The sequence below is a fragment of the Sciurus vulgaris genome (genome assembly GCF_902686455.1).
Source record: "Sciurus vulgaris genome assembly, chromosome: 2".
Taxonomy (NCBI): Eukaryota; Metazoa; Chordata; class Mammalia; order Rodentia; family Sciuridae; genus Sciurus; species Sciurus vulgaris.
Genome location: NC_136462.1, coordinates 170,050,624 through 170,077,824, shown reverse-complemented (window position 1 = coordinate 170,077,824; position 27,201 = coordinate 170,050,624). Strand labels below are relative to the sequence as shown.

Below are 27,201 nucleotides of genomic sequence, written 5' to 3'. Positions count from 1 at the left end.
ATTATATGAATTCCCCTTTGCTTTTCATCCAGGAAGTTGCTCTGTGACCATCTTATTTTAAATGAATTTGAAACTTGCCCTTGAAAATTATTGGTTCCATGTAGACTGAAGTATTTATTGAAGGGCATTCTTTGGGCTTTAAAATATGATTTGAGCTAGGTGAAGTGGCACACACCTGTAATTCCAGCAACTTGGAAGACTGAGGCAGGAGGTTTGCAAGTTCAAAGCCAGCCTCAGCAATTTTGGGAGGCCCTAAGCAATTTAGTGAGGCCCTGTCTCAAAATGAAATATAAAAATGTGGAGAGAGGCTAGAGATGTGGCTCAGAGGTTGAGTGCGTCTGGTTTCAATTCTTAGTACCAAAACCAAAACAAAACAAAATACTTTGAAACCATGACCTGAATACTAAAAAAGTTAGAAATAGTCTGGGACATAGCAAGTGAAGGGAAATACCAATAGCAATAACAAGGAGAAGCATATTAGTTTTCCATCACTGACAAAATACATGAGATAATCCACTTAAAAGGAGAGGTTTATTTTGGCTCAGTTTCAGAGCTTACAGTCTGAACAGTCTGTTGCTTGGCCCTGGTGCTCTGGGTCTATGGTGGCACAGTGCATAATGGTGGGAGTACAACACCAAGGAAGGCTGTTCACTTACTTAGTAGCCAGAAAGCAAAGAGAGAGAGAGGCAGGGTTGGCGGGGGTGGGGGGGCATTCCAATTTCTTTTTCAAGGATATGCTCCCAGCGACCTAACTTCCTCCCACCAAGCCCCACCTCTTAAAAGTTTCATCTTGTCCCCATAGTGCTGTTTGCTGGGAACCACATCTTTAACACATGGACCTTTGGGAAACAGATCAGATCCAAACTATAGCAAGGAGCAATACTCGGCAGTAGAGCAAAACAATTAGATTAAGCAGGGAACATCTGGGGGAAAGACTAAAGCACAGGACAGCAACTGTAGACCAACAAGTGGTCAAGTCAGCCAAAAGATTGGTCACCAATGGTCCGTGGGACGTGGACCAAAAATAGAAGGGAATTGGCTTTGAAGTTGCTCCTCTTCATATGCAAGATCAAATGGCCTTTGAAGCTTGACATAGAAATGAGGGAAATCAACATGAGCAGAAACAAAATAAAAAGAGACTAGCTCAAGAAATCAAAATTCATCAATCATATCTATAAAACAGGTTCACTGAGGCCGTTGCATTCAGTCAGGAAGATGAGAAGGCAAGTGATTTTGTAACATCTAGAAATTCATGAACTATTCCACGGCTGGGTTTTGGATGCAGAATTTAAGCTGATCTAACAGCAGGTGTTGTTAAAGACAATTGCAACCTTCTAAGGAAGATGGAGGTATGCAAACTGCCCTATGTTAATGAGGACAACACCATTCCTCCTCAAGTGCTTTACAGATGGGATAACTTTTTCTAACTAGAAATCGATAATGGTTGATTTCCGGCTATAGCAAAAATAAATTACTACATGACACCATATTTCTTTCTCTTTCTTTCACTATAACATTGGATAGAATAATTCATGTCCTCTTTGTCCACTTAAGCAATGTCATCTTGTGCTTGATGTTCCTGATCCTGTTCTTAATAAGGAGGAGGCTCTTCCTACCTTATTTTGTTCTCCTGATGTGACTATTTTGAGCTATTTTGAACCCTAGTCATATATGCATAATTTTCTTAGATACTGATAAATAACTCCTTTAGTAGTAACAGACAAGTATAAAAATTATTGTAACAAAAGAGTTTTGAAAAGCCATTGATTGAAAGTCAAGAGTCCATTGTTGGCAAGAAGTTGTTCCACTTGCTAGTTTTAAAGCAAGTTACCTGTGAAAAACTAACTTAAAATATAACTCAACACTAAGTCCATGACCTAGAACGATCAAGTGGAGTTCTCAACGTTTTTACCGTCCTATAACAGAACATTCCCAGGAGAGCGTGCCTCATTAAAACCAGGCTTAAAATCATTTGTTTTACTACCTGAGCTGGGCCAACTTCTTTAGTCCCGCTCACCTGTATTATTAGAGGACCAAGTAAAGAGTCCCAGAGAGAATGTTTATTTCAGATTGTCTCACTTCATGACATTTACAAGGCCCTTTTTACATGTAAGGTCTCATTTAAAATGAGATTTAATAAATCCACTATTTGTGTGAAATTTTTGAGGGCATCACAGAAAACGGAGGTCAGTGGTCCTTATGGGCAACTTATACAAATGGTAAATGTTTTGACCCTCAATTTGAAACACAATCAAGTTATAGATTGCTGTATGTAAGTACCACTGAAATTTATTAATTTATAAACAACCATAGGCAATCTTAGAAGGGAATAATCAGCTCTTTTTCAGCGGACTTCTAAATTCTGGAGAAATTTTCAGTTGCATGTTTATAAGCAGTAAGAAATTTGATTCAGTCCCTAAGTGTATGAGTTTCCAGTTTGAATTAAGGTGTATATTTTATGAAACTCATAACTGCAGAATTCTTAAAATGGATAACAAAAAACACTGACCGGTCTTCCACCTCAGTGACATAATTGGTCTCCTTGGGATTTCCATATCTGGGTTTGCCAAAGTGAATAGGAGAGGATTTAGGTGTCTCAAAAGTGTTAGAAGCAACTCAAGGACCCCATTGCTAATGCAGAGAAACTGTGCCTCCTCTGTTCCTGCTCTGATTTGATCCATTATACAAAAGACCTTCTGCTTTTCTCCTGAACACTTCAGAGAGATTTATTTCAACATGTTGAAACATCATTAATCAGGTGTTGCCCTGAATTGGCTGTGAATATTCCAATGAATATTGATCACTTTACATCTACTGACTCTCATTACAAGAAGAATCATCTTTTGAGGGGACTTTTTAATGAACTGTCTCCCTAACCTCATAAAACAGTCGATAAATGTGTAATTTACTTTTTCTCTGACACTTAATTTGTCTTTGATGTTTCTTAGGACACAGGTTTTCTGTTTTAATTTAGCTCATCATTGAGAGAGAATTCCAGGAAGCTTCAGGGCATTTTAATTTATTCCCAAAGAACATTTCATCATGTAGCTACTGGTTCTTCTTATATATTTTTTTTAACTCTACCAGGGAGATATACACCAATTTTCCTCATTTCCTCTCTGAGATCTTTGCAAAAGGGCAAGTGCTCATCTCTACATGAAGTTATTCTAGTCAGACCTACTGCTGGCCCCTGAGACAGAGCCCTAAATATGGCCAGTATTTAGTATTTTCCCCCAAGTGATTGGGGGCGGGAAGGTTAATTTAAGGTATTTAAAAGGAAATCTTTTGTCTTAAATGATTCAATTGTGCCTTCTTTAATCTTTGACTACTTTGTGGAGAGATGTGGACTCACTGGGCCAATATCCATTGGTCCTTCTTGTGGAAACCAGACCCAAAGTGGCAACTACTACCTGTACATTATGTTTTGCTCACTATCACATCTGGATTCACCCTTCTGATGGTTTGGTTTTTGTTTGTTCTGCACAAGATTTTTCTTTTTGTAACTTTATCAATGTGGACTTGCCTTTTTAGAAAAAAATATTTAGTTATTCCTTTATTTTCTTGAGTATAAAACTTAGACATGTTTACTTTCCTTCTTGGAATTACCAAGATATTGGAACAGTTTTGACTCCATTGGTCCACTCTCAACTTATTTTTGAAATTTATTTTAATTCTATAGACTTTTAAACTTGTAAGAAATGATTGTTCTTCTATTTTATACATTAGTGTTCATTTAGATTTGCCTATGTGTTCATAACTTTCTTTCCTACATATTTTTCCATGTCTCAGAAGTTCCTTTCATGTGATCCACTAGTGATAAACTCATTAGGGTTTATATTTTTTTTGTTTTTGCCTCTATTTTTCCCACCAAAAATGGCCTTATTTTTGTTTAATGTGGATGAGAATACCCATTTATTTTCTTTTTTTTTTTTTCTGGGATGATATGGTCACTGGTTATAGAATTTTAATGTTGGCAGTTATATTCTTTCAGTTCATTGAAGATTAAACTTTACTGTTCTCTAACTTCCTCTATTTTTAGTTAACTGTTAGTTTAGTTATTTTGAGGATAATTTGAATTGTCCCCCCCTTTGGCTGCATTTAGGATTTTATACACATACACACATATATTTATATTTTATACATATATATTTTTCTAATGTATTTAAATGTGTTTCAGGTGGCTGGATAGATAACATATCCATTTTATAAAAACTCTGCACTAACATGTCAGTAAATAATGGCTTCTGAACAGTTTTTCCCTTTCTCTGCTAGAGTTCCGAGTAACATGCACATATATATGTATTGGCATATAAAATAACATGGACCACCTTACTTCATTTTCTGTCTTAACCCTTCAGTATTTTCCATCTTTTTATTTCTTTGTGCTGCCTCTGTGGACATTTTTTTTCTGATCCTTTTTCTGATGTACTCTTTGCTTAAATTGCTGTTCTATTCATCCTGACTTTTTAACTTTAGGTTTTGCATTTTATATTATTTCTAGAAGTTCTACTTGGTCTGTTTTCAAATCTACAAATCTGTATGTCATACACGTTGTAGGTTTTGCATATAAACAGGTTTTATGTATAGGGTCCTCATCCATCGAGGCTGATGGAAGATGAATTCAAAGTTTCCAGCTTTAGCAAAAACTCATCAGGGCAGAACAGATTCTTTGCTTATTACAGGTCAGGGTTCACTGCTACTTTCAGATCATTCTTTTGGTTTTTATGGTTCTTAGGGTGTTTAAAGGAGATAGTCCAATTATCAAATTCAGTTTTTTAAATCACTTTCAGTGGAAAGGATGGTCCAAACACAACCTAGCCAACCATTGTAAGAAATACAAAGCTGCCCCGCCACAACAGTGTTTGTAAATGTTTTAAAATAGTTAACATCTGTATTACTTGGGATTCAACTAAAGAATGATAATGAGTAGGAGACTCTGTGTGCTATAGGGAGTTGTCGATTGCCTTGTGCAACCCTGGAGACTGGCTTTATGCAGTCACAATGATGTCTCTCTATCTAATGCTAGACTCTAGCAGATGGGTAGTTTGGAAAAAAAAAGATTAACAAGTAGTCTTGTTGACTTGGGTAATCTGCAGGGACTGACACTCTGTCATAGAACTGAACACACACATACACATACACACACATACCTGGCCCAGGAGTTGGAACAACTAATGACCCAAGGGGAAGGGAAACTGACTGAAGGCTCAGCTCCTGCTTCTCAACAACCAGACAAATCAACAGAGCAGCAATAGTGCCTGCGTGCTACAAAATGACTGCTGCCTCTCTCATCAGTCCTCCACATCTCCATGAAACCCACTAGAACTGAAAGCATACAGAAAGGCAACTCTGGGAAATATACTTCAATTGAACCAAGTTGGCACATTACAAAACTATTACACTATTATGTAAAAGTTGAAATTTTCATTTTAAAAAATACATTGAATTTCTCTTGAATAATATTAGACTGTATAATTCTACTAGAAACACATAAACAAATGTGTAGGTCTGCAAAGTATCTACCCCTTAGGCCTGTATGGTACTCTCTAGTTTGTTTCATGGACTTCTGTTGTCTATTGGCCCCTAGAAGCCAATAGATTTGGAGATGAAAACAAAATGGCAGCTTAGAGCTATATGAATGCCACTGATTCCTCATCCTTTTCTTGGCCCCGTCAGCTTTCTTTCCACATCCTTTTCAATAGTTTTCTTCCCTGAGGTTGAGACAATGTAGGCTCAGGATGATAGATGTATTGGATAGAAGGCAAAGATCTGAGAAAATATGCCCCACCTGCACAAGTTGAGGGTTATGTGTTGGTGGGATTTAGAGTTCTCCAGCACACACTGAATTTACCTTAAGAATAGGATGAGATCAGCCTCAATACCACTAACTTTCATCTGCCCACGTGCCATACATGAAAGAAGTCCATTCAACCACTGATGACAAAACTGTGGGTTCTACTTCTAGTTTTGTATTCCTATCACTGTGCATGATTTCTATGAACTGTTCTACTACCTGTTTTTTTTTTTTTTTTTGTTAATTTTCAGTATATTCCTAGTTTTTTTTGTTTGTTTTTTTTTTTTTTTTTTTTTTAATTGAAAATAGCCAACAAACACACACACACCTCAAACACTTGATGAGGCAAAAAAACACAAAACTTTAATTGATGTCTGGTCACTGTTACCTGGTTTTACTATGGCCTATTTTAAGGGGAAGACTAGCCAAAGTTCGTCTAAGAGTAATATTTACCTGCAGAAAATGGGAAAGGAAAATATATTAGGTGTTTTGAAATATATGATGAGGCAGAGTACAGAGGTCACAGAACAGGCTGTCGTTAAAGGTTTAATGCAGGGCTCGTTGGCTGAGAAAACACTAAAGGAAGCTTTGGTTCAAAATAGGAAAGCAGTTGCTAAGAGCAAGAGTTATGCTGTTTTCCCAGTATTACGCCTCAGGCCAAATTCGTCTAACAAACCAATTACTTGGAGTCCTGTTTATACAAAATCAGCTGACACAAGTGTTCTGCGTTTATTATGATCATTAATTGAATCTTTGAATTTGACAAGAATTATAGCTGAAACCAAGGCTTGGACAACATTTTCACATTTTTAAGAGTCACATATAACACATGGTCACACCCATATGTGTGACACACTCAATTTTATAACACCTGCAGCTTAGCAGGTTTAACCATTTTAACCTCAAAAATGGGTTTTGCCCTGGGTGATTATAGGAAATTTGTATTAAGCTACATCCCCAGCCTTGCTTCCTTTTTCTTTGTACCTTGTAGATTACCCCTCCCCCTCTAAAAATGAAAAGTAACTCTTAGTTTAAGCTGTTATACTTCTTAAATTCCTTATTGGGTCTTTGTTTTAGGCGGAATCAGGAAAACTATAAAACTTGAAAACTATCATAAAGCAGTTGAAACAGCTATATAATTGTTAAGGTACCAACTATTGTGCAACCACCTTGGTCAATGCCACTATCAACTCTCATTGGATTTCAAAATGGCCTCCTGACAGGTCTCCCTGCTGCCCTATGTATCCACTCACAATCCATTTCCATCATAACAGCCAGAATAATGCTTTGAATCAGGTCACTCCTCTGTTCAAGCCCTTCAGAGCTTTTATCTCCCCAGAGTAATGGCTAAAAGATACAACATGAGCCAACTCTCTTTTGCTGAGGTTCGTTTTTCTTGTCTTGATGATCTGCTCTTTGTCGAGGCCATATTGGGATTCTTGCTTGGCCCCAGTGAGCCAGCCCAATCCCATCTTGGGCTGTTGTATGAACTGTTTCCTCATCTCCCAAGTGTCTACTTGGGCCACTTTCTCCTGTCTTGCAAGTCTTTTTCAAATCTGTCTTCTCAAAGAGGATTTCCACCATCACTCTGTTTAATTTGGCAAGCCTCCTCCACCACTCTATCCTCACTGGTCTCCCCTCTTCTTTCTGTTCTGCTCTAACTTCTCTGTTTTTCGTAGTACTTATCACCTTCTCTCATTAGATTATACACTTAACTCCTAATATTATTCAGTGTTGGCCCTTCCCCATTAGAGTATAAGCTCCACAAGGGCAGAGGCTTTGTCTGCTTTTTTACTGATGCTTGCTGATGCCCTTGAGTTCCAGACACCCAAGAACAATTCTTGACGGAGAGTTGTTTTTCAATATTTTTATTTTTGAAGATGTAAAAAGATTCATAGATTTTTGCATGTCATCCTTGCTCAGGGACCATGCTCAGGTCCCTCATTTTAATTTTAGTATATGTGCTTCCAAAGGAAAGACCAATAAATATTCTTGGAATTTATGTAGAAAGCTCATAAACTTTACATTACAAAAGTAGAGCTCTTAAGGTTATATTCACTGGGCTCCATTGTTCCACTGAACAAGAGCAGAGCTGTCAGTAATTCTGCATCATCTCTTCTTTGGTTTCTTGATGACTGACAGTGGGATTTTGTGGAGAATTTTTCAAAAGGGGTAGTTGTGATCATATTTGATATCTAATCCCTAGAAAGGATGGGGAAGAACCAAGGAGGACTCAGTAGTCGGTTCCGTTGCCTTTCAGTGCCCTGTCACACTGGAAGTGATGGGAGAGATAAAGGAGTTGTAGGTGTTCACCAAGCGTCCTCCCAGATAAAAAATTTACAACACCAGGTGACTTAGAAAGCAATTTCATTGCCAAAAAAAAATGACAGCCTCCCTTTTTTTCCACACAGGGGGAAGGTTCCTCCTCATTCTTGTCGGAAACTTGCCATGAGGATCCCTCTGTTTCCCCCAAGTTTACTCCCCCCAACCCTCCAGCTCTCAAGTGGTGACCACCGTCCTTCCTTCCGGCCAGGTAGGACTGGATGGGAGGGCTTGCTTTTGAGAGAAGGGTGGTGTGTGGCCATCCGGTTTCCAGACAGCACAGTCTTGCTCCTGGCTCTTCACCTGCCCTTCTCTATGTCCCCATCTTTTTCCTGCTCAAGTGCTTGGCCACACCCACGATGGTTTCTGGTCCTTTCCTGTCTTATTCTGGTTTTTACTTCTTCCTCGTTGTGGTCTCTCTTCCTTTTATAGCTTCCATTCTTCCATATTATCTTTGTCCTCTTTCCTGTATTGATTTCTCTATTTGCAAAACTCGATTCCATTTTGATCTTAATCTTTCTTGCACTCAGAATATTCTTCCCACTTTTGAAACATTTTTTCCATTTCTATTTCTCACTGCCCTGTGGCCCCATAGTTCTATTATCTTAAAACCCAGTGGAATCAAATTAACTCTCAGGAAGTCTTCTCAAATTCACTCCACTCATTGTACCACACCACTCCTTTGGAAAGTCTAACAAAATTTGTAATGTACTTTATTCCCACATGGTGTTAAGGGGGCAGCTCTTGATTTTCTGATTCTGAAAAAAAAGCAAGAGGTCTAGGAAATTGCTCACCAATATGGATGTTTGGGCCAGTGGCTATTGATTGGAGCAAACTGCCACTCAGAAGTTAGAGAGGGACTTTAACTTGCCAATGAAGATGCATCATGAAATCTACTCTATTCCTTTCACTAATAAGAAAACTGGTCTAAGCCATTCCAAAAGGTGTGTATTTCAGAGAGGAAAGAGGGACTCTTGTGATTACAAATAAAGCAAACTTCTGTAGCACAGGAGGCTGTGTTTGACAATATTTGGTTGTATGATGCAAAGTATCTAGTAGAAAGGATTGGGCTGTTCTCAACATGAAGGAGCCGTACATGTTTAAGATGATGGATATGCCAGTTACCCTGAAATATTATACTATATTTTATACATATGTACAATTATGTATTAGTAAAATTTGAAAAAAAAATGTTTTATAAAGTAAAACAAAAAATTTATATAGCAAGCTTCTATTCTTGTATGTATTGAAAAGAGAGTTCTATAGCAAGACTTGGAGCATTTTTGTCTTCAAGCATTTATTGATCTGTAACGAGTAATATAGTTTATAAACCATAATGTCAAAGGATTATGCAAAACAACCCTTTACGGAGAAAGGGATATAAATTCCTCCACTTCCTCTACATTAGAGTTTGAAACTTGGTATATTTCAAACCTTGGAAGGATGTGTGTGTTATTTGGGCATCCTTTTTTAGTACATAGATCTTGGTGGGCCCTGACAGTCTGCCTTTCTAACTAACACTAACTATACTACTTTCCACAGACCACATTCGGACTGGCGGGATTCTAGTACATTTCTACTTCCTGGCTCATGACAGCTTTATTAAGCTGTCTTTGTGCTATTTATTTTATTTGAAGAGAAAAAAATTTTTTTTTACCTAATCACAGACTGACCCTTTGATATCTTTTTATTTTCTCCTGACTGTAACACTACAAAGAGGGAGAGAGAATGCCATCTGAGAGCAGAGCCACAGCCTGGCCATGAATTCAGGCCCAGTCCTCTTAACAGTGTCAATTTTGTTCATATGTGACCTTGCAATAGAGCTCATGTTGGAAGGTGGCACAGAAAAGGGCCATGTGATATCAATTTCCCGCTTCTACAGGAAGCCTTCAGGGAGACCTTGAAAATGCTTTTGCATTTGAATATAAATGTTGAGGCTATCTTCCAAATCATCAGTTGTGAGTGTCATTGGATTTTTGTTGTTGTGTTTGTACTTTGGTAATTAGGAGAGTGATTGTGAAACATTGCAAACCATAAGTAGAATATTGGATTTTCTCAGGGGATGCAAATGACAATGGACCTAAAAACACATGACTTGGGTTTTGCTTTTTCAAAACAAATGCATAGAAACTAAATGTTACATTGTTGTCCTTGTGCTCTCTCCGGCTTGTCAGCTGGTATTCCCTTCAGAATGTGCACTGAGCTTCCTGTTTAGCAAAAATATTTATTTTTTAAAAGATACAAATATTCCCAGACTGTCTCTACTTTCATAAATCTTTAACCACATTGTTAGTTTCAGTCCCTTTAGTTTCCCACATGTAAAAGGTGACATAAAAATAAATTGATTTCACACTTTTTTGTGAAAAAATAGGTCTCATTGCTAAGAGAGAACAGAAACCTAATTATGCTATTTTATGTTTGCAAAAAGAACAAAATGTTTTTTATAGAAGTATATGAAATATAGATTTTATACCAATTTTAATGTTTATGCAAATGTTTTCTTTCTTGCTTACTTTTTCATTCAACATTCCCATGTATACACTAGCTGAAAACAAAACAAATTAATTAAGTCCATAAAGTTATTACACATTTCCTAAAATAAATTTTTTCCATGATAGAAGATTGAGCCTGAGAGTACATTTTTTTTAATTGTGAGTGAAAATCTTCATTGATTAAAAATATATACTCCATCTTTTTTTTTTTTTTTTTTTTTGCGGTGCTGGGGATTGAACCCAGGGCCTTGTGTTTGCAAGGCGAGCACTCTACCAACTGAGCTATCTCCCCAGCCCCATATACTCTATCTTACCACCTAAAGATTACTAGGTGAACCTGAACAGGTGAATCATGCTTTTAATCCTGGTAACTTCTATTTTTAATAGCTACAAAATCACCGAGATTTAAAACAAACAAAAATTAATGTTTGCTCACTTCCTGTATGTATGAACCTTTAGATAAAGAAATGTAGAATGTACCAATTTCTAAAAACACCAATGACATAGCATTGGAAAATTATATATATATATATATATATATATATATATATATATATTTTTTTTTTTTTTTTTTTTTTTTTTAACGGTACTGGGGATCAAACCCAGGGCCTTGTGCTTTCAAGGCAAATACTCTACCAACTGAGCTATCTCTCCAGCCCTGAAAATTATAGACATATGCCAAGGATCTGTTAAGTGAGTGCTTGGTTTGTTCTAGATTATATCTATGTCAATAGCACAAAAGAATGGAAAACCTACATGTTTTAAATTAATAAAACTCAGTTTAAGTTCATAGAAGGATATGAAACTTTCTTTCTGATATAAAGTAATAAAAACAGCAAAAACTAGCATTATCACACTGTTGTATGTTTGACTACATGAACTTTACTAAGGTCACAGGAGAAGTCCCAAACATTGCACACACCACGTGTATTGTGTCCTTCAGGAATTTTTCTATGCATCTGAAGCCATGGTTTTCTGATCTCCATGTCAGCATGTTTGACACTTCTTTCTTATTTTGATGTTGATAGGCAACCAATATATTGGTGCATCATTCTGTGCCTTAGTATACCCATCTATAAAACAGAAATACTACCAGTCCCTTTGTTAAAGAAGCAGATCTTTGAGTGACTAGAAGGACAGTCACCATCCCTATATAACTAATGAGTTGTATTTCCTGGTGGTATACCTCAGCCTCCACAAGATTATGACCAAATCCTGTCAGAGATTTAACCCCCAAGCCAGTCACAATAGCAGGAGACCTTAAACAACACAGACAAGATAGAAATCATCTTTTTTAACAAATGTCATTGAGAACAGCTCCCAGTGATAGGTAACAAACAGATGTGAGCATGAGATTAAAGGAATAATTCTAAAATCTGGGCCCACTGTCTTGACCCCCGCCCCTCATGCTTTCTTTTCAAAAGCAATTCACCTATAGCTCTGCCTGGCTTAAGTCAATAAGGTATATTGCATTCCTCAGCAACCCAGCTGTTATTGGCAGGAGAAATGCATGGCCCAAAATGCTGAATGGGGGACTTTTGTGATTTTTACGTAGGCCAGATCCCAGAAGTCAGGGAGGTAAGGATAATTCCCCCTAACCATAAAATCTGTAAGAATAGGTTCCAATTAGAACTGGTCAGCATAGGCCAAAGTGACTTAAAGTTGTCACATGCAGTGGGGACTTGGAAGTCTGATGTCATCCTGCACTCAGTCAAAAATCAGTAACTCAGGGCTGGGGAGATAGCTGAGCTGGTAGAGTACTTGCCTCACAAGCACAAGGCCCTGAGTACCACTAAAAAAAAAAAATCAGTAACTGGTCCTGGGAAGGACTCTCTGGAATCTTTCCTGGGACCCCTGATAAAACTGGAGGACAGGAGGGGTGCACCATAATTCTACCCTCTGAGGGGAACTACTCTCTACTGAGGCTATCCACTTTTCTCTTTTCCTATCCCTTTAATAAACTCATGCCTGCTACTTTGAGTGACATATCTGAAATCTTTGTCATGATCCCAAGAACTGGTGAGAGAGGACTGCTGTGATTGCTTCAGCTCCCCGGAAGGCTCTTGTCCTGTGACAGAAGAACTAAATTTATAAAACATCTAGACTTGTGAAAACAAGACTCACTTTGGGGACATCACCTTTGACCATGGTTCCTATCAGTGGTTGGGAAGCAGCTGTCTTCTGTGCCCATCACATCCAGGGGAAAGCCATGTCAAGCAGGGGCGGTGGGCGGCTCCATGGCCTGCACAGGTGGGTCAAGAGGATTTTGACACAACCTTTCCTACACAGGGCTATTGAAGACTCACAACTTCTTCTCTAAAACAGCAAGAATGAGGAAGGGCACACTCACTCCCACCTACTCCCAACTTCAGTTTTCTTTCCTCCCTCTTTTCTTCTTTTCTCATGTGCCATTTAGTTTATGGCTGTAGGTACTGAGTCAAAACCAGAGACTAACTGGTTTTGCTTCCCTTGAGATCTTCTTGCCTTCCTCCTTCCCTCTACCCCCTTGTAACATCATCTCTTCCCTGAGTCCTACATCAACATCCTTGTTAGTGAGGCCTCCTTCTGAATTAAACAAGAAAGGGGTTAGGAGATATATGGACCTTAACAAGAGGCCTGATTTTATTTGTTCAACGGTTGTCTTTCATTTGGATTTCATTTATTCATTCAAGTTCTATTTACTAGACCCTAGTGTTTACCCCTGAGGATACAATACAGCTAAAGAAACATCTTGAAAGAGAAATATCTCCTTTACAATTGAATTTAAGTCTCAGTCATAGAGCTGGAAGGGGCTTCTCCAGAGCACATGACAAATGACCCTGTTCTCCTTTTTATCTGGAGTTAGAGTAAAGGGAACTGCTTGGGGCTAAATTTTGAAAGATTTAAGCAAGAAATAAGGAAAGTAGGAATATTTACATACTTATCCCTGGGTGTTTTTTCTTTCTTTTCTTTTTTTTTTTTTTTTTTTTCTCTCTTTGAAGATCTTTAAACATGGAGACAATGAGTCTAACTACCAGGAGAAAGTTGTTTACTGAGTGACCTTTTTAGGATCTCCTTTGAGTCTGTGAAGGATACAATTAATTAGAAGTCAGAAGTTTGCCATTAAAATAATAGATAAGAGAACCAAAGAATTCAAGGTGTTGGAAGGCTCATTAAATAGTGTTGCATAAATATCATGCTGAAAGATTTAATGAGTCCATAGGTTTACTTATAGAACAATGGAGCAGAGATGGCCAGAAAAAAAATTGGCATCAATACTGTGCTTCTGAATTAACAGCCATACATTGCTGTATTAACACCTGAGAGATGAATTCTATAGCTATATCTTAATGAAGTATGTTGGTGTTTTCATCCTGAGGAAAATGAAAACTGCTTATTTTGAGTTTTTTACTTGTGTGTACTTATTTCTGTGGCCTCTGGGAACCATGCATTGTTTAAGTAGTTACCATTGGTTGGATAGTGTTCATGGTTTTATTTATTAATTCAAACAATAGTTATTGAATGCCTGCTGCATAGAAGCACTAAACTAGGTGCTGAGAATATAAAAAGATGTACCCTGCCTCACTTCAAGCAATTTACTATTTAATACTGTTTAGAGAGGTTGAAGGAAAATGTTCTACAATGTTGTATGATTTAGATGTCCAAGCATTTAGTATGCAATAGACAACTAGCCACAAGTATTTTTAAATTTTTATTTTATTTATTTATTTTTTTCTTTTTTATGGAACGGGATATTGAACCCGGGGCACTCTGCTGCTGAGCTACATCCACAGTCCTTTTTATTTTAAGATAGGGTTTCTCTAAGTTTCCCAGGCTGACATTGAACTTGTGATCCTCCTGCCTCAGCCTTCTGAGTTGCTGGGATTACAAGCCTATAACACTATGCCTGCCATAGGTGATTATTATCTACTTGAAATGTGGTTAATGCAACCAAGGAACTGAGTTTTTAATATTTAACTTTTATTTAAATTTAAATGTAAACAGCCACATTCTTATGCTTAATCTTAACATCTAATGTGCAAAGTACCATTTTACAAAGAATTTACAGTGGAACAAACACTATGATCATCATTATAATAGAGCTATTTACGGGGGAGAAAAGGCTGACACACACTTAGGAAAACCAAGGAGGGCTTCACAGAGGTGGCAGCTCTTATGCTGAGACCCACAGCCTTGAGTCAAAGATTATCAGGCAGAGGAGTAGCCAGAAAGGCATTCCTCATGACATTATAAAAAAAGTCCAAGATGCCAGTGTCAGGTGAATTGTTCTGGAACTGCATGTAATCTCATTGTTTCATGTTGTACGAATTGGCCCAGACTTTCGTAACAGAATATCACAGACCGAGTGACTTCAACAACAGAAGCTTATGTTCTGCCAGTTCTGGAGTCTGAAGGTCCAAAATCAAGACTTCTGCAAAGCTGGGTTTCTGGTGAGGCTTCTCTTCTAGGCCTGTAGACAGAAACTTAGCTATGTCCTCACCTAAACTCTTTCCTGTGAATCATACAGAGAGAAAGAGAGAGAAAGCCCTGGCATCTCTCCCTCTTCATCTCCAAATATAGTCATGGGGGGTCAGAGTGTCAACAGGAATGCAAGGGGACCAGTTTAACTCACAACACAAACATCATTCAGTAAACAAGTATCTTTCATCTAGATTGATTTCCTTAGAAAAGGAAATATATTTCTCATACCCAGCTCACACAAATTACATAGGAAACTATGATCTATTTGTTGTCATGTCATTTTGATTACTGCTTTTGATATATACATATTGATTGCTAATATAGAGTTCTTGAATATAAACAAGTATTAAAAAAAACAACCTCAGCCAATATATCCACCTCACAAGTCTCAAATGTTCTTAATTATTACCTAAGCAAACATTCATTTTCTTTTATTCTTGAAGGACAAACCAGTGATGAGCCAGAGCTGGCTGTCTTAGCTCACAAGAGTTCACTTTTATATTTTTCTGGATTTCATGAGCCAGTTGTTAAACACAGTTCTTATTAAAAATGTGTATCAATTTACAAGTAAACAAATTATATTGAAAGCAAAGGTAATGAATACTCAATAGTCATCACTTCGTATTTCATAGCTTCCACTACTGTCTGTGTTTGTGAGGTACTTCACATCTCTGCTACCTACATGGTGACTCTGTGCACCTTTACCCAACTCCTGGTTCAAAGGCATCACTTTGTCACTTGAAGTTAGCCATGGTGCAAGTGTTTATACTGTGAAAAACAGCAAACTCTACAAATGGGGCTCTTTTTTTTCCTCTTTCCTAAGAAAGCCATGTGTTAAACATTTGCCAGCACACTACTGGCACAAACCTTACTGTTTTCTGGCACAGAGTTTTCTCAGAATTTAGAGAATTCCTGTTGAGACTTGCTATTGTTGGAAACATTATTATCCGTGGTCTTAGTCTGTTTACTGTAGCTGATAACACAATGCCACAGACTGGATAAGTTATAAAGAGAAGAGGTTTATTTTGTCTCTTAGTTCTGGTCTGGGTTGAGGGGCTACATCCAACAATGACTTTCTCTCTCTCTCTCTCTCTCTCTCTCTCTCTCTCTCTCTCTCTACCTCTGTCTGGCTTTCTCTCCTCTCTCTCTTACCCTCCCTCCCTCCCCTTCATGTGTGCTGGGGATTGAACCCAGGGCCTCACACACTAAGCAAGCTTTGAGCTACATCCCCCCAAGTAGCTGGAATTACAGGTGTGTGTCCCCAGGTCTGGCCAGAAAACCCATTCTCAAGATAACTCATTACCCCGTTAATTCATTAATTCCATAAATGGGCTAATACTTCCATGAAGTATGTCCTTAATCACCTCCTAAACATTTCACCATGCCCAACTTCATAATATCTCATAATGGAAATAAAAGTTCAACATGAGTTTCAGAGGGGACAAACCATAATCGAATCATAGCACTATCATCGAAAAACTAAACAAAACTTTCTGCTGAAATTGTTGACCTTTTAAGACTTTTTACTGTTTCTTACACCAGAGAGGTAAGGTGGTACTGCCCTGATGGCCTATGAACTCTCAGGACCCATTATAAAATATTTTGGGAAAACCAGAAAAGTCCCCTAAAACACAAACCTCATAGAATGAACATTTTTTTCTAACCCGCTGAGCAATCATCCACCTGAAAATTGCCTCAGCTTTACATAGTAACCCTCCCACTGCTATTACTAGCTCACAGCTGAAGCTAAGCTAAAAAAAAAATCACCTTTTTCCCCTTCTAAAAGTTTTTAGTAGCAACAAGTACAATAGAATAGATTCTGGGATAAACAGCAGTTTAGGGGATTAAATTTTATTTTTGCAGGAAACTTCCCTATCCAGGATTGACCTTTTATACCATCTCCAAACAAGTAAGAAGTTGCTCAGGCTTTAAAACTGAAATGCCATTTGGCAGAATTCACAGTGAGACTTTTCCAAAAACTATAATTAATCCACACTCGTGGCCTCTAAAATTTGAGGCCCAGGAAGTTTCAGCAACTTGTCCAGAGACATATGGAATATAAATGACAGCACTTGATATCCTGCCTTGGTCCTTCTCTTCAAATTTATGCCATTGTACATGTGTTTTTTGATTAAAGACCTATTCATTTATGATTTATTTTATCATCATAACGTTTTATGAGGCTGTTAAGAGGATGATTATAAAAGAAAGAATTCAAGCAGAAAGGTTAAGTAATTTAAAGGTTAAAGTAATTTTACCCTTTCTGCAAGTGAAACTTCAGTACATAAAACTTTGAGAAAATTGAATCTAGATGGAATTTTAGCATAGGAATGAATAAAATCCTCATCACATGTTGAAAAAAGTAAAGGAATCTCAGGACATAGTTCTAGATAATTCTCAACTGCAAAAGGTCCAGTAAAGGGGAAAGGGACAAAGTAGGAGGTGACAAGACTGTTAGGGGAGCCCAGAGTAAAAACAATGCATCCATAAAAAGGGAAAGATCCACAGTGTCTAAAGCTAATGTCTTAGGTAGTTTTCTGTGACTATTAAAAAAATACCCAAGGTTGATCAATTGATAAGGGATTGAGGTTTATTTAATTCATAGGTAAGAAGGCTGGGAAGTCCAAGAACATGGCACCAGCATCTGTTCTACTCCTGGTGAGGCCCTTCTTGCTATAACATAATATTTAACAAGCTTCCCAGAGAGAGCTTGCTTCATAACAAAGCCATTTGTGGATAACCCACTAATCCATTAATGGACCCATCCATTCTAGAAGACAGAGCTCTAATGACCAGTCACTGCCCATATATTTCCCTTCCACACTGTGCATTGAAGACCAAGTTTCCAACACGAGAAATATGGGGCACATTCAAACCATAACAGCCACTAGGTGATGCAGAAAAGTGTCCTTTGGCATCAGTGAAGATGACATCACTAGTGGCCTTTGTTTCAGTGTAGGACAGGTGGGGGTAGGAACCAGGTAAGAGTAGAATAAATAGGAAGCAAGGAAGGTAGCTTGTCCAACACACTCTGGAAGGTTAGTTGAAGGGAAGCAAATTCTAAAAAAGAGCGATGAAGAGAATACAGGAAATTAAAGGGAAATGTAGATGAGAAGAGATTAATGAGTACTTCTAATTTACGTCTAGTTTATCATGTGGTACTAAAAAAAATGATTGCCAAGAAAGAAAGAAGAGGTTGGTTGGCAGGGATGATTTTTCCTCTGATGAATTAATATTCAATAAAAGAACAAAATTCTGAATGAGTGTGAGGAATAAATTGTCAAGAACAATACGGATAAAGGTTCCTGTAGACACCATTTGAATGTTAAGTTGTTTGCTTCTCCTATTTAGTACATTAATGATAGGCTACTAAACATTACACGGCTTACGTCGTGATCATCAGAAATGATATCAAAGGCCACAGGTTGCTACATGAAGCGTCTATAGACCAAACAACTGTCGCACTTGCCTCTCTGTAATTAGAATTCACTCTGCCTCCTGTAGCAGGGAAATTATTTTGCACATAATAAGCTCATATGTTTTCTTTACACCCTTGAGCTGTCGAATTTTTATTCCCAAGACTGAGTCACAGCTCTAGGGAAGGAAAAGATGGGGATCCCTAAGGGAGAAGATCCTCATTTACAGGATAAAAATCTGGAAAAACAGAGATTGCAAGAGAGGAAGGAATTTCTCCAAATCCCTGTAGCTTCTTTTAACCCAGAAGTCAGGCCTGGCAGGATGGAGTTGCACTCTATACCCGAAGGTGATAGAACTCAGGATCAGACATATGGAAACCTGCCCCTTCTGACCATGGAATTGGAAGAAGGGGAGAGAATGAACAGGAGGTGAGAATTTGTATGTGGTTATCTGACTTTTACTTTCTAGGCTAAACTCTGGAAAAGAATGAACAGGGCTCACAATTCCTCACATCCTGTGTGTCTTGGGAGAGCAGGAAGGTCCCTGCGAGTACCAGTGATAGAAAATGATGAGCTGAGGGGGCAGCTGGGAGTCTAAGACCAGAGGGTCCCCTTTAGTGATGATTCGAGTCAGTTAGCCCCAACTGTGGACTCAACTAGTGAGTGACCTCTGCCAGACTCTGCCTGAGCATCAGTCAACCTAAGTGACCAGCAATCATTTGTCCATGGAGAATTCCAGACCAGCCACTTCACAGCAGAGACCTGAAAGGATATAGAGGGAAGCTGTGTACATCCGGTCCTGCTGCCCCTCCCTTTTGAAGACAAACTGGGTTACATAATAGATTCTAGTGCCAAGTGGAAAAGCTGAAAATTGGGAAGGACAACGATGTCTGCACTTTACCCAGAGAGACTGATTTGTGCAAGAAACTTTAAAAGCAATGTTGTGGGGAGTAGAATTTTGAAGCACCTAAAAGAGAATTGTCTATTTCCTTTAATAGTCAGAAAGGTTAGGCTGCTTCCCTTCCTGTCGTTCTAAGCATGGCTCTCACGCCTTCAGGGACAACGGTGACTTGGAAAGCGTTTCCTCTGTGACTTCAATTATAGCCATTTCCCGTGGCAGGCAGTTCAGAGGCTGTGGTAGGCAGTGCCAGCTACTCAGAGTCAATTGAAAGGGAATTGGTTGCCTGGGAGTTTTCTAACCTGATTTCAGGTTTCCTGGACATTGTGTCCTCTCACGACCCAACACCTGCTGTGACAGACAGATGTTTGTAATGAGGAGAATAACAAGCAGCGTCATGAATGTCAGGTCCCACAGGAACAAAAGGCACAGTGACTTAGGTGAGGCCAGCCTTTCCTCTTCTCTCTTATAATTTTCTCTACCAAATTTGCATTCTTGCAGAAAGCTTCAGCAATATTTTTAGACAATGCCTTTAAGCTCACGCTTTTTAGAAGAAATATTTGCTGTTTCATTGCAGAAAGGCTTGATTCTGCTGACTTACAGTCACAAATCTGTTTGGCTTTATCTTGCAGTATTAGAGATCAAACTCAGGGCATCCTGTATGCTTGTCCAGAGGTCTTCTACTGAGTCACACACCAGCCTAGAATTTTTTGTTTGTTTGTTTTTTAATGACTGTTTCATACCTAAAAGCTCAGAATATCTTAATATGATCAACTCTAAAGTAGAATATTCCACCTTATACACACATTTATATTAATAAAGGAGGAAGAGAAAATGTTAGACAGTGATTGATATGTTAAAAATTAATAAATAAAATATTCACACTAGACAAATGAGACTGGTTCCTGGTTACTTTTTCTGGTAATATTCCAGCAGATTTCACTTACAGAGATATTAATAGGCAAACACATGCCCCTTCAAAGGCCCAGTGTTAGCAAGACTTTCTATGTGATCTGTAGTTTTTCCTGTTTGACTTGAATGACTGCTAGAACTGGGGCTGAGCTGGAAGTTGAAGAAAAGTTTGACTTTTTTTCTTTAATGTTTGTGCCTAAATAATTTTGTTTAATGTATCAGTCAGAACTTGATCATTTCCATTTCTATAGTTCCTCTATAGATTTCAGTGTTCCTGGCAAAACTACAATATGACAAAAGCTATTAGGTGAGATTTTGCAAAAGCCCAAGATGAAGAATAGGCATGTATAGTGTCTGTCAACTGCATTGCCCTTTAGTCATTGACCAGAATTCTGAAGTTTTAGAACATTCTGTCCAAGGATTAAAGCTAAACACCTAGTGACTGCCATTTTGAGAACTATTTCCATATCTAGATTCCCAATCTTGGTATTTCAGTACTCAGTCACTTATAAAAGAATATGATAGAAAATAAGTATTCTCTCACTTATAATTAGAGGGCAATTGATTTAAAAGTATCCATCCATACATACCCAAACCTGTGGATGGTCAAGTCCCTTATAAAAATCGGCGTATTGTTGGCATAGAACCTATGCGCGAGTTTCTGCGTACTCTAAATCATCTCTAAATTGAGTACAGTGGCACACATCTGTAATCCCAGCTATTTGGGAGACTGAAACAGGAGGATAGCAACTTTAAGGCCAGCCTGCACAATTTAGTGAGATGCTGTCTCAAAATAAATTTTAAAAATTATAAAGAAAAGGCCTACGGATGTGGCTCAGTAGTGAAGTGCTTGCTGATCTTGGTTTAATCTCCAGTGCCACAAATATTAACTAATTATTTAGTCATCTCTAGATTAATTAAAATACCTAATGCAGTGTAAATTTAATATAAATATTAGTTTTACTGTATTGTTTAGGGATGACTATCAAGGAAAAAAGTCTGCACATGTTTGGTATAGATGCAGTTTTTCCCCAAAATATGTAATATGTTCTATCTGTAGATATGTAAACACTGTGTGTGTGTGTGTGTGTATGTGTGTGTGTGTGTGTGTGTGTGCATGTGCATATGTATAAATATATTTAAGAGACAGGTTTCCACATTGCTTTCATACAAATCTCTAAAGAAATCTTTGTCCTTACTTGGAAGCTTTTGTAATAAAAGCATATACAGGGGTGGGAGGATGGGTCCTGCTGAATATCTTTGCTGTCTTTGAATTTTGTACCACATGCATTACCTAGCTCTGCAATTTGTGAGCCCATGATTATGAAACCAACAAGCAGATTGTCAAATGAGCACACCCCACTGGGCCTTTTCTGCACAGCTCTCTCTGCACTAGCTATCCAGGTATAATGCCCACATTTAAAACTCAGTCAATTTGATTTCAAATCACGTGCTTCCTTTCCCTACTGTGCAGGTGTCCGAATTGCTGCTGTATTGCTTTATTTTTTTCCAGTCTTCTTTCCTCTGTGTTCCTTCCTTTATTCATCTTTCAGCTGCTATGAATTTATACACCATTAAAAAGGGGGAGGGAAGCATATGAATTGAAAAAGTGATTGTGCAACCCTGAGGGCTTTGTTTTAATTACCTTCAATGTCCAAGAGTGGCATTTTCCCGGATTTATCTTGCCTTCCTTAATAGAGGATTTTTCCATTGGACCTCTGGTAACATCTGGTGTCCAGACTACAGTGCCATGCTCCACTATTTTCATTATTCACACAGAAATGTGTTGATGGGCCATGGACAAGCTAAATTTATAATCATTTCAAGGTGGGATAAAAGAGCTATTGCTAACACTGGCAAACCAGATAGTTTTTCTTGGAAAATTACATAGACAATAAGAGTTGCAAGGAGTTTGACATAAATTAGGCTGACAACTTCATTTAGCAGATGTGGAAAGAGGCAAGAGAAATCTACTTACCAATGACTGTAGGGCCAGGCCAGAGTCTAGCATACAAGCCTCCTTACTTGGATCTCTCAACCTCACTTCTAGGCACTCTGTCCTTCCAACCACGTTCCATCCTGACAGGTGACTATGTAACATGAGGAAAAAATTAAAATCTAGAAATATTTGACCATTCAACAAGCTTCTGCTGCTGACCAGGTACCTTGGCACATGCCTATAATCCCACCAATGCAGGAGGTGGGCATTGCAAGTTCAAAACCAGCCTCAACAATTTAGCCAAGCCCTAAGCAACTTGGTGAGATCCTGTCTCAAATAAAAAATTGAGAAAAGGACTGGGGATGTAACTCAGTGGTAAAGCACCCGTGGGTTCAATTCCCAGTACCAAAAATTAAAAATTAAAAAATGTATATACTTCTCATAAAATAATTGAAAGCTACCATAATAAACAGAATTCAGGTAGCTACTAGTTACAATTTAAACTTTGAAAGTCGATAGTGTTCCCCTATAGCAGCAGTGATATCTATGCATATATCTACATCTATGCCTTTTTAAAAAATGATGTGTTATAAAACAGAAACTGTAAAATATAAAACAGATATATAACCAAGGTATATAGCTATTCTTAAGAAGTCTTATGCATTTCTGTGAAAGAGATTTAAAGAAGTGGTATTTAATGATTCTCATAAAATGATAGTGAAGAAAAATAAAACAAAGAATCCAAAAGAGCAAACAACATATATAGGAGACCAGTAACTATTTAAATGATAGAAAGCAAATGATGGGAGGTAACTGATGTTTTGGGAATCAAAAAAAGGGTACATCTAAGTGCCCACATCATAGGACCCCCTATGAGAGGGGTGCTTGGAAGAGAATATTGAGGCAAGAAAATAATCAAATAGGATAAGAAATGTTTTCACAACTGCGGGACATTAATTATCAGACTCAAGAGCCAAGCAGAGTGCTTAGCAACAAGAAAGAAAAGACCCACAGGAGAGAACCAATCTGGAATTTTTAGAATAGCAAAAACAAAGAGAAAATTTTAAACATTACCAGGAAAAAATCTGTAAGTCACAAATTGAGAGTTAGAATGGGATCATCTGTCATTTCTGCAGAAAATCTAGAATATTGAAGAGTGAAGCAAAGCCTTCAAAATTCTAAAATGACTTAATGGAAAATTCTATAGCTGATACTTAAGTTAAAGTGTAGGAGAAAAAGCATGTTCAGACATGCAAAATACCAGCCCACCTATATATTTTTCTAAGATGCAAAACAAATTCTATGTTTCTGCATATGTGCATCTGTACAAGCATGAATATGAATAAATAGAGAAATTCTGAACATTTACATGCCACCCCTACACGAATTTAACCTAGATGACAAGGCTGGAGTTGGGGAGGTAGCTAAAGGGTGTTTATAGCAATCTGCCTAATGTTTCTAAGTGTTTCAGAATAATGTATTTGAATGTTATCTGAGTGATCCAAAATACTCTTAATGTAAAGATTTATTATTGGTAAAAGTTAGTTTTAAATGGGAGATTGTTATAAATTCTGAACTTTAACCATTCATCTGGACCCATTTCTTTCAAGTACCCTCTTTCTATTTCAAGCTTAAAAAAAAATAATAAAACCTCCAATTCAGGCTAAAAGAACCCTTTATGGTTCCTTGTTATCATCGCATTTCTGTTAAAGAGCATTTCAAACTTGATTGGTTTTTAGTGGCATTACAGTGATTCTGAAGCTATCCTGAAGTCACCTGTTTCTCTCTGCCACATAAAATCCCACATCTACTTCTGATATGATTTATCATATGAAAACTCAAGCCAACAAAATTGAAGAGACCTGCGTTTCCAATAAAAACCCTGGATGCTTCTGAAAAATATGATAAAAGGCACGAAGGAGTGGGAAAGAATTGCAGAAATGACAGGATCCAACTGGAGCAGATACCCAGAGAGGTGGGCAGAGCAGGTGAGCTCTTCACCTACCATGCTGACATTGAGCTCAGTGTTTTTTTGAGCTCACTTTTCGGTTTGTTTGTGTTGTTTTCTTTTCCTAGTGGGTGGGCAATGGAAGAACAGGAAAGGAAGTCGGCATGATGAGTCTAATAAAAGATGCATTACCTAAAGCCAGGGCCCCAAAGGGCTACACAAAATTCAGAATATGCATGAGTTAGAACAAAAAAAGGAAGAAGAAGCCTATTATTACAGGAAAGAAAATCGTTGGATCAAAATTTGGTATAGAATAGAGGAAGGAAAAAAATCTTTTGAGAAATCATGACTACAGGTCAGCCTTCATGGAGGATAAAGCCTGAGTTCACCCCTAACAGATGCGAGATTTAGCATAAATCTGTCTCAACCTGGAAATCCTCTGGATTCCTGGCATAATTAATTGGTTTGTTTATAAGAGAACCAATCTTAAAACCATTCCTGAAACTACAGTTAAAGTTCCAAAAAATATCAGCTCACCACAGCAATTACAATACATGCAAAGAAAGACAGCAGAATGAGCTCTACAAAACAGATTGTGAAACCATAAGAAAACGTGAAGCAAGTACACTTAGGATTGACAATATGAGTAAAGAACAACTGACTACAAAAGGGAAGAAACGTTAGGAAACAAGTTGATTTTCTATAAATCTAAAAGGGTATTTTTAAAATGCAATAGTAACACAAGAGTGGCAATTAGTAAATTTTAAGATATTTTAAATATCATCATAGTATACAAATTTGAATGAGAGAAAACAGAACTAGAAATTTTACTATTGTCTGTATGTATGGATCTCAAAAGAACAAGAACAAATTCAAAGAAATCCTCAAAATTAAGACATTCCCTTTTCACAAAGATGTTCAGTATTGTCCTTTCCTATCCAATCCATTAGGAGAGAAAAAAGTCTCAACATTCATAAAATGTAACCAGCTGATTCCAAAATGCATATGGAGAAGCAGGGCCCAAAAATTACTGAAACAGTACTGAAAGATTGTAGATCCTGATAAATCATAAAGATTTACACACATCAAAAATCAATATGAACATATAATACTAAAGGTTCTGATGATATATTGTCAAATTGAATGTTGTCACAAATAAGTGTTTCATAAACAAATGCACACAGGTATGGAAAGTTGATTTTCAACAGTTGACACTAAAGATCAGCAGAGAAATGGGCTTTTCAGTAACTGATGCTAAGAATAGAGTTATCAAAAGATACTTTGAAGGAAACAAAAAGACAAATAATTGCCATACATAAAACCTACCAAAAATTGGTATTATATTATTTAATATACATGATGGTAACCTGTTCATATTAGTACATATTAGTATTATTATTAATTAATAATTAGTACCTATGAAATTAGTACCTATTAAATTAGGGTATGAGGAAGTACTGGGGAATGAAATCCACCAAGTTATTCCAAGTTCATGTATAAACATACAACAATGAATCCTGCTTTTATGTATACTTAAACTGCGCTAGTTGAAAATAAAAATAATAGATGTGAGACCAGTAGAGTAGAGCAAGGGAATCAGAGGAGGGAGGAAGGGTATCTATGAAATTTCTATGAATTTAGAAAAAGAGCCTGGCACAGTGGAGCACGCCTGTAATCCCAGCAACTCAGGAGTCTGAGGCAGGAGAATCACAAGTTCAAAACTAGCCTCAGCAACTTAGCAAGGACCTAAGCAACTTAGCAAGATGCTGTCGCAAAATAAAAAATAAAAAAGGGCTAATGATTTGACTCAGTGGTTAAGCACTCCTAGGTTCAATCCCTGATAACATTCCCCCCCCAAAAAAAAAAATCAAGAATAAGGAAAAGACAATAAAATTGAGTAGCAACTCATATAGATGCATCTCATGTGGAGAAGCACAAAGTCAATAACATAAATGGATTCAGGCTTATTAATAATCAAATAAATTTAAACTGCAATGTTTTAAGTTATTTTGCACCTTCAGACTATAAAGTCTAATGATTATAAGGAATCTACAAGGAGTGGTATGTCTGGGTCAATTGTAAACTGCTGGAGGTGTAACTGGTACAAACATTCTGTAAAACAATTTGGGATTAGCTAGTTAAGTCGAAGATCTGTTGCCAGAAATTCATCACCAAAGTAGAAACTTCCTAGAAAGATTTTTTTATATATGTATCAGGACAGTTGTACAAAAGTGTTCATAGCAACAGTCTTTTAGTTAGAAAAAGAAGTTGAAAATAACCCATACATACTTCAAAAATAGAGTGAAGCAGTGTGAATATACGCCTACTGAAGTATATTATACAGCAACTAAATAAATATAACTTATAGCTAAACATGACAGCTTGGATAAATTTCAAAAACACATTTAGTCCAAAACAAAGTGACAAGAAAATATATACAATATGAATCCAATTCTATAAGTTTAAAAATATGCAAAAAGATCGATATATTGTTTAGGAATAACAACATAGTAAAATTAATATTTTAAAATTGGGAATGATAAATCAAAAAATTTAAAATTGCTTTTACCTCTGAAGAGTCAGAGGAGATAGAATTTTTTAAATTGGGTGGTGGGTATTTATTGCTTCTCTTTTTGCTTTCTTTTTTTTTTTTAATTGGTGCATTATAATTATATATAATAGTAGGATAATTATATGCACATAACATAATTTGATCAGTATCATTCTCCAGTAATTCCCATTTCCTACCCTTCCTCCCTCCTCTAATTCCCTTGCTCTACTCTACTGGTCTCACATCTATTATTTTTATTTTCAACTAGTGCAGTTTAAGTATACATAAAAGCAGGATTCATTGTGGTATATTTATACATGAACTTGGAATAATTTGGTGGATTTCATTCCCCAATACTTCCTCATACCCTGCTCTTCTCCCTCCCTCTCAATTCCCTTCTTCTACTCTACTGTTTCATGATTCTTTATATATTATGAATATTTTACTTTCTTTTTATCTATTCAATAT

At 37.3% G+C, this 27,201-nt stretch overlaps 1 protein-coding gene and 1 long non-coding RNA gene across 4 annotated transcripts in view; one reads left to right on the top strand and one right to left on the bottom strand.

Moving 5' to 3' along the window:
• LOC306655128 overlaps window positions 1–27,201 on the bottom strand; it is a 554,397-nt gene that overhangs the window by 404,207 nt on the left and 122,989 nt on the right. The window lies entirely within an intron of this gene.
• The window catches only part of PLCB1 (phospholipase C beta 1), a 722,251-nt gene that overhangs the window by 634,837 nt on the left and 60,213 nt on the right, over window positions 1–27,201 (top strand). Inside the window, exon 32 of one of the 3 annotated variants that reach the window (XM_079129399.1) lies at window positions 8,206–8,327. The exons of the other annotated variants lie outside the window; for them this stretch is intronic. Within the exon in view, the coding sequence (XP_078985525.1) occupies window positions 8,206–8,304 (99 nt within the window). The 3' untranslated portion in view covers window positions 8,305–8,327. The remainder of the gene's footprint in view (window positions 1–8,205; window positions 8,328–27,201) is intronic. 3 annotated transcript variants of the gene reach the window in all.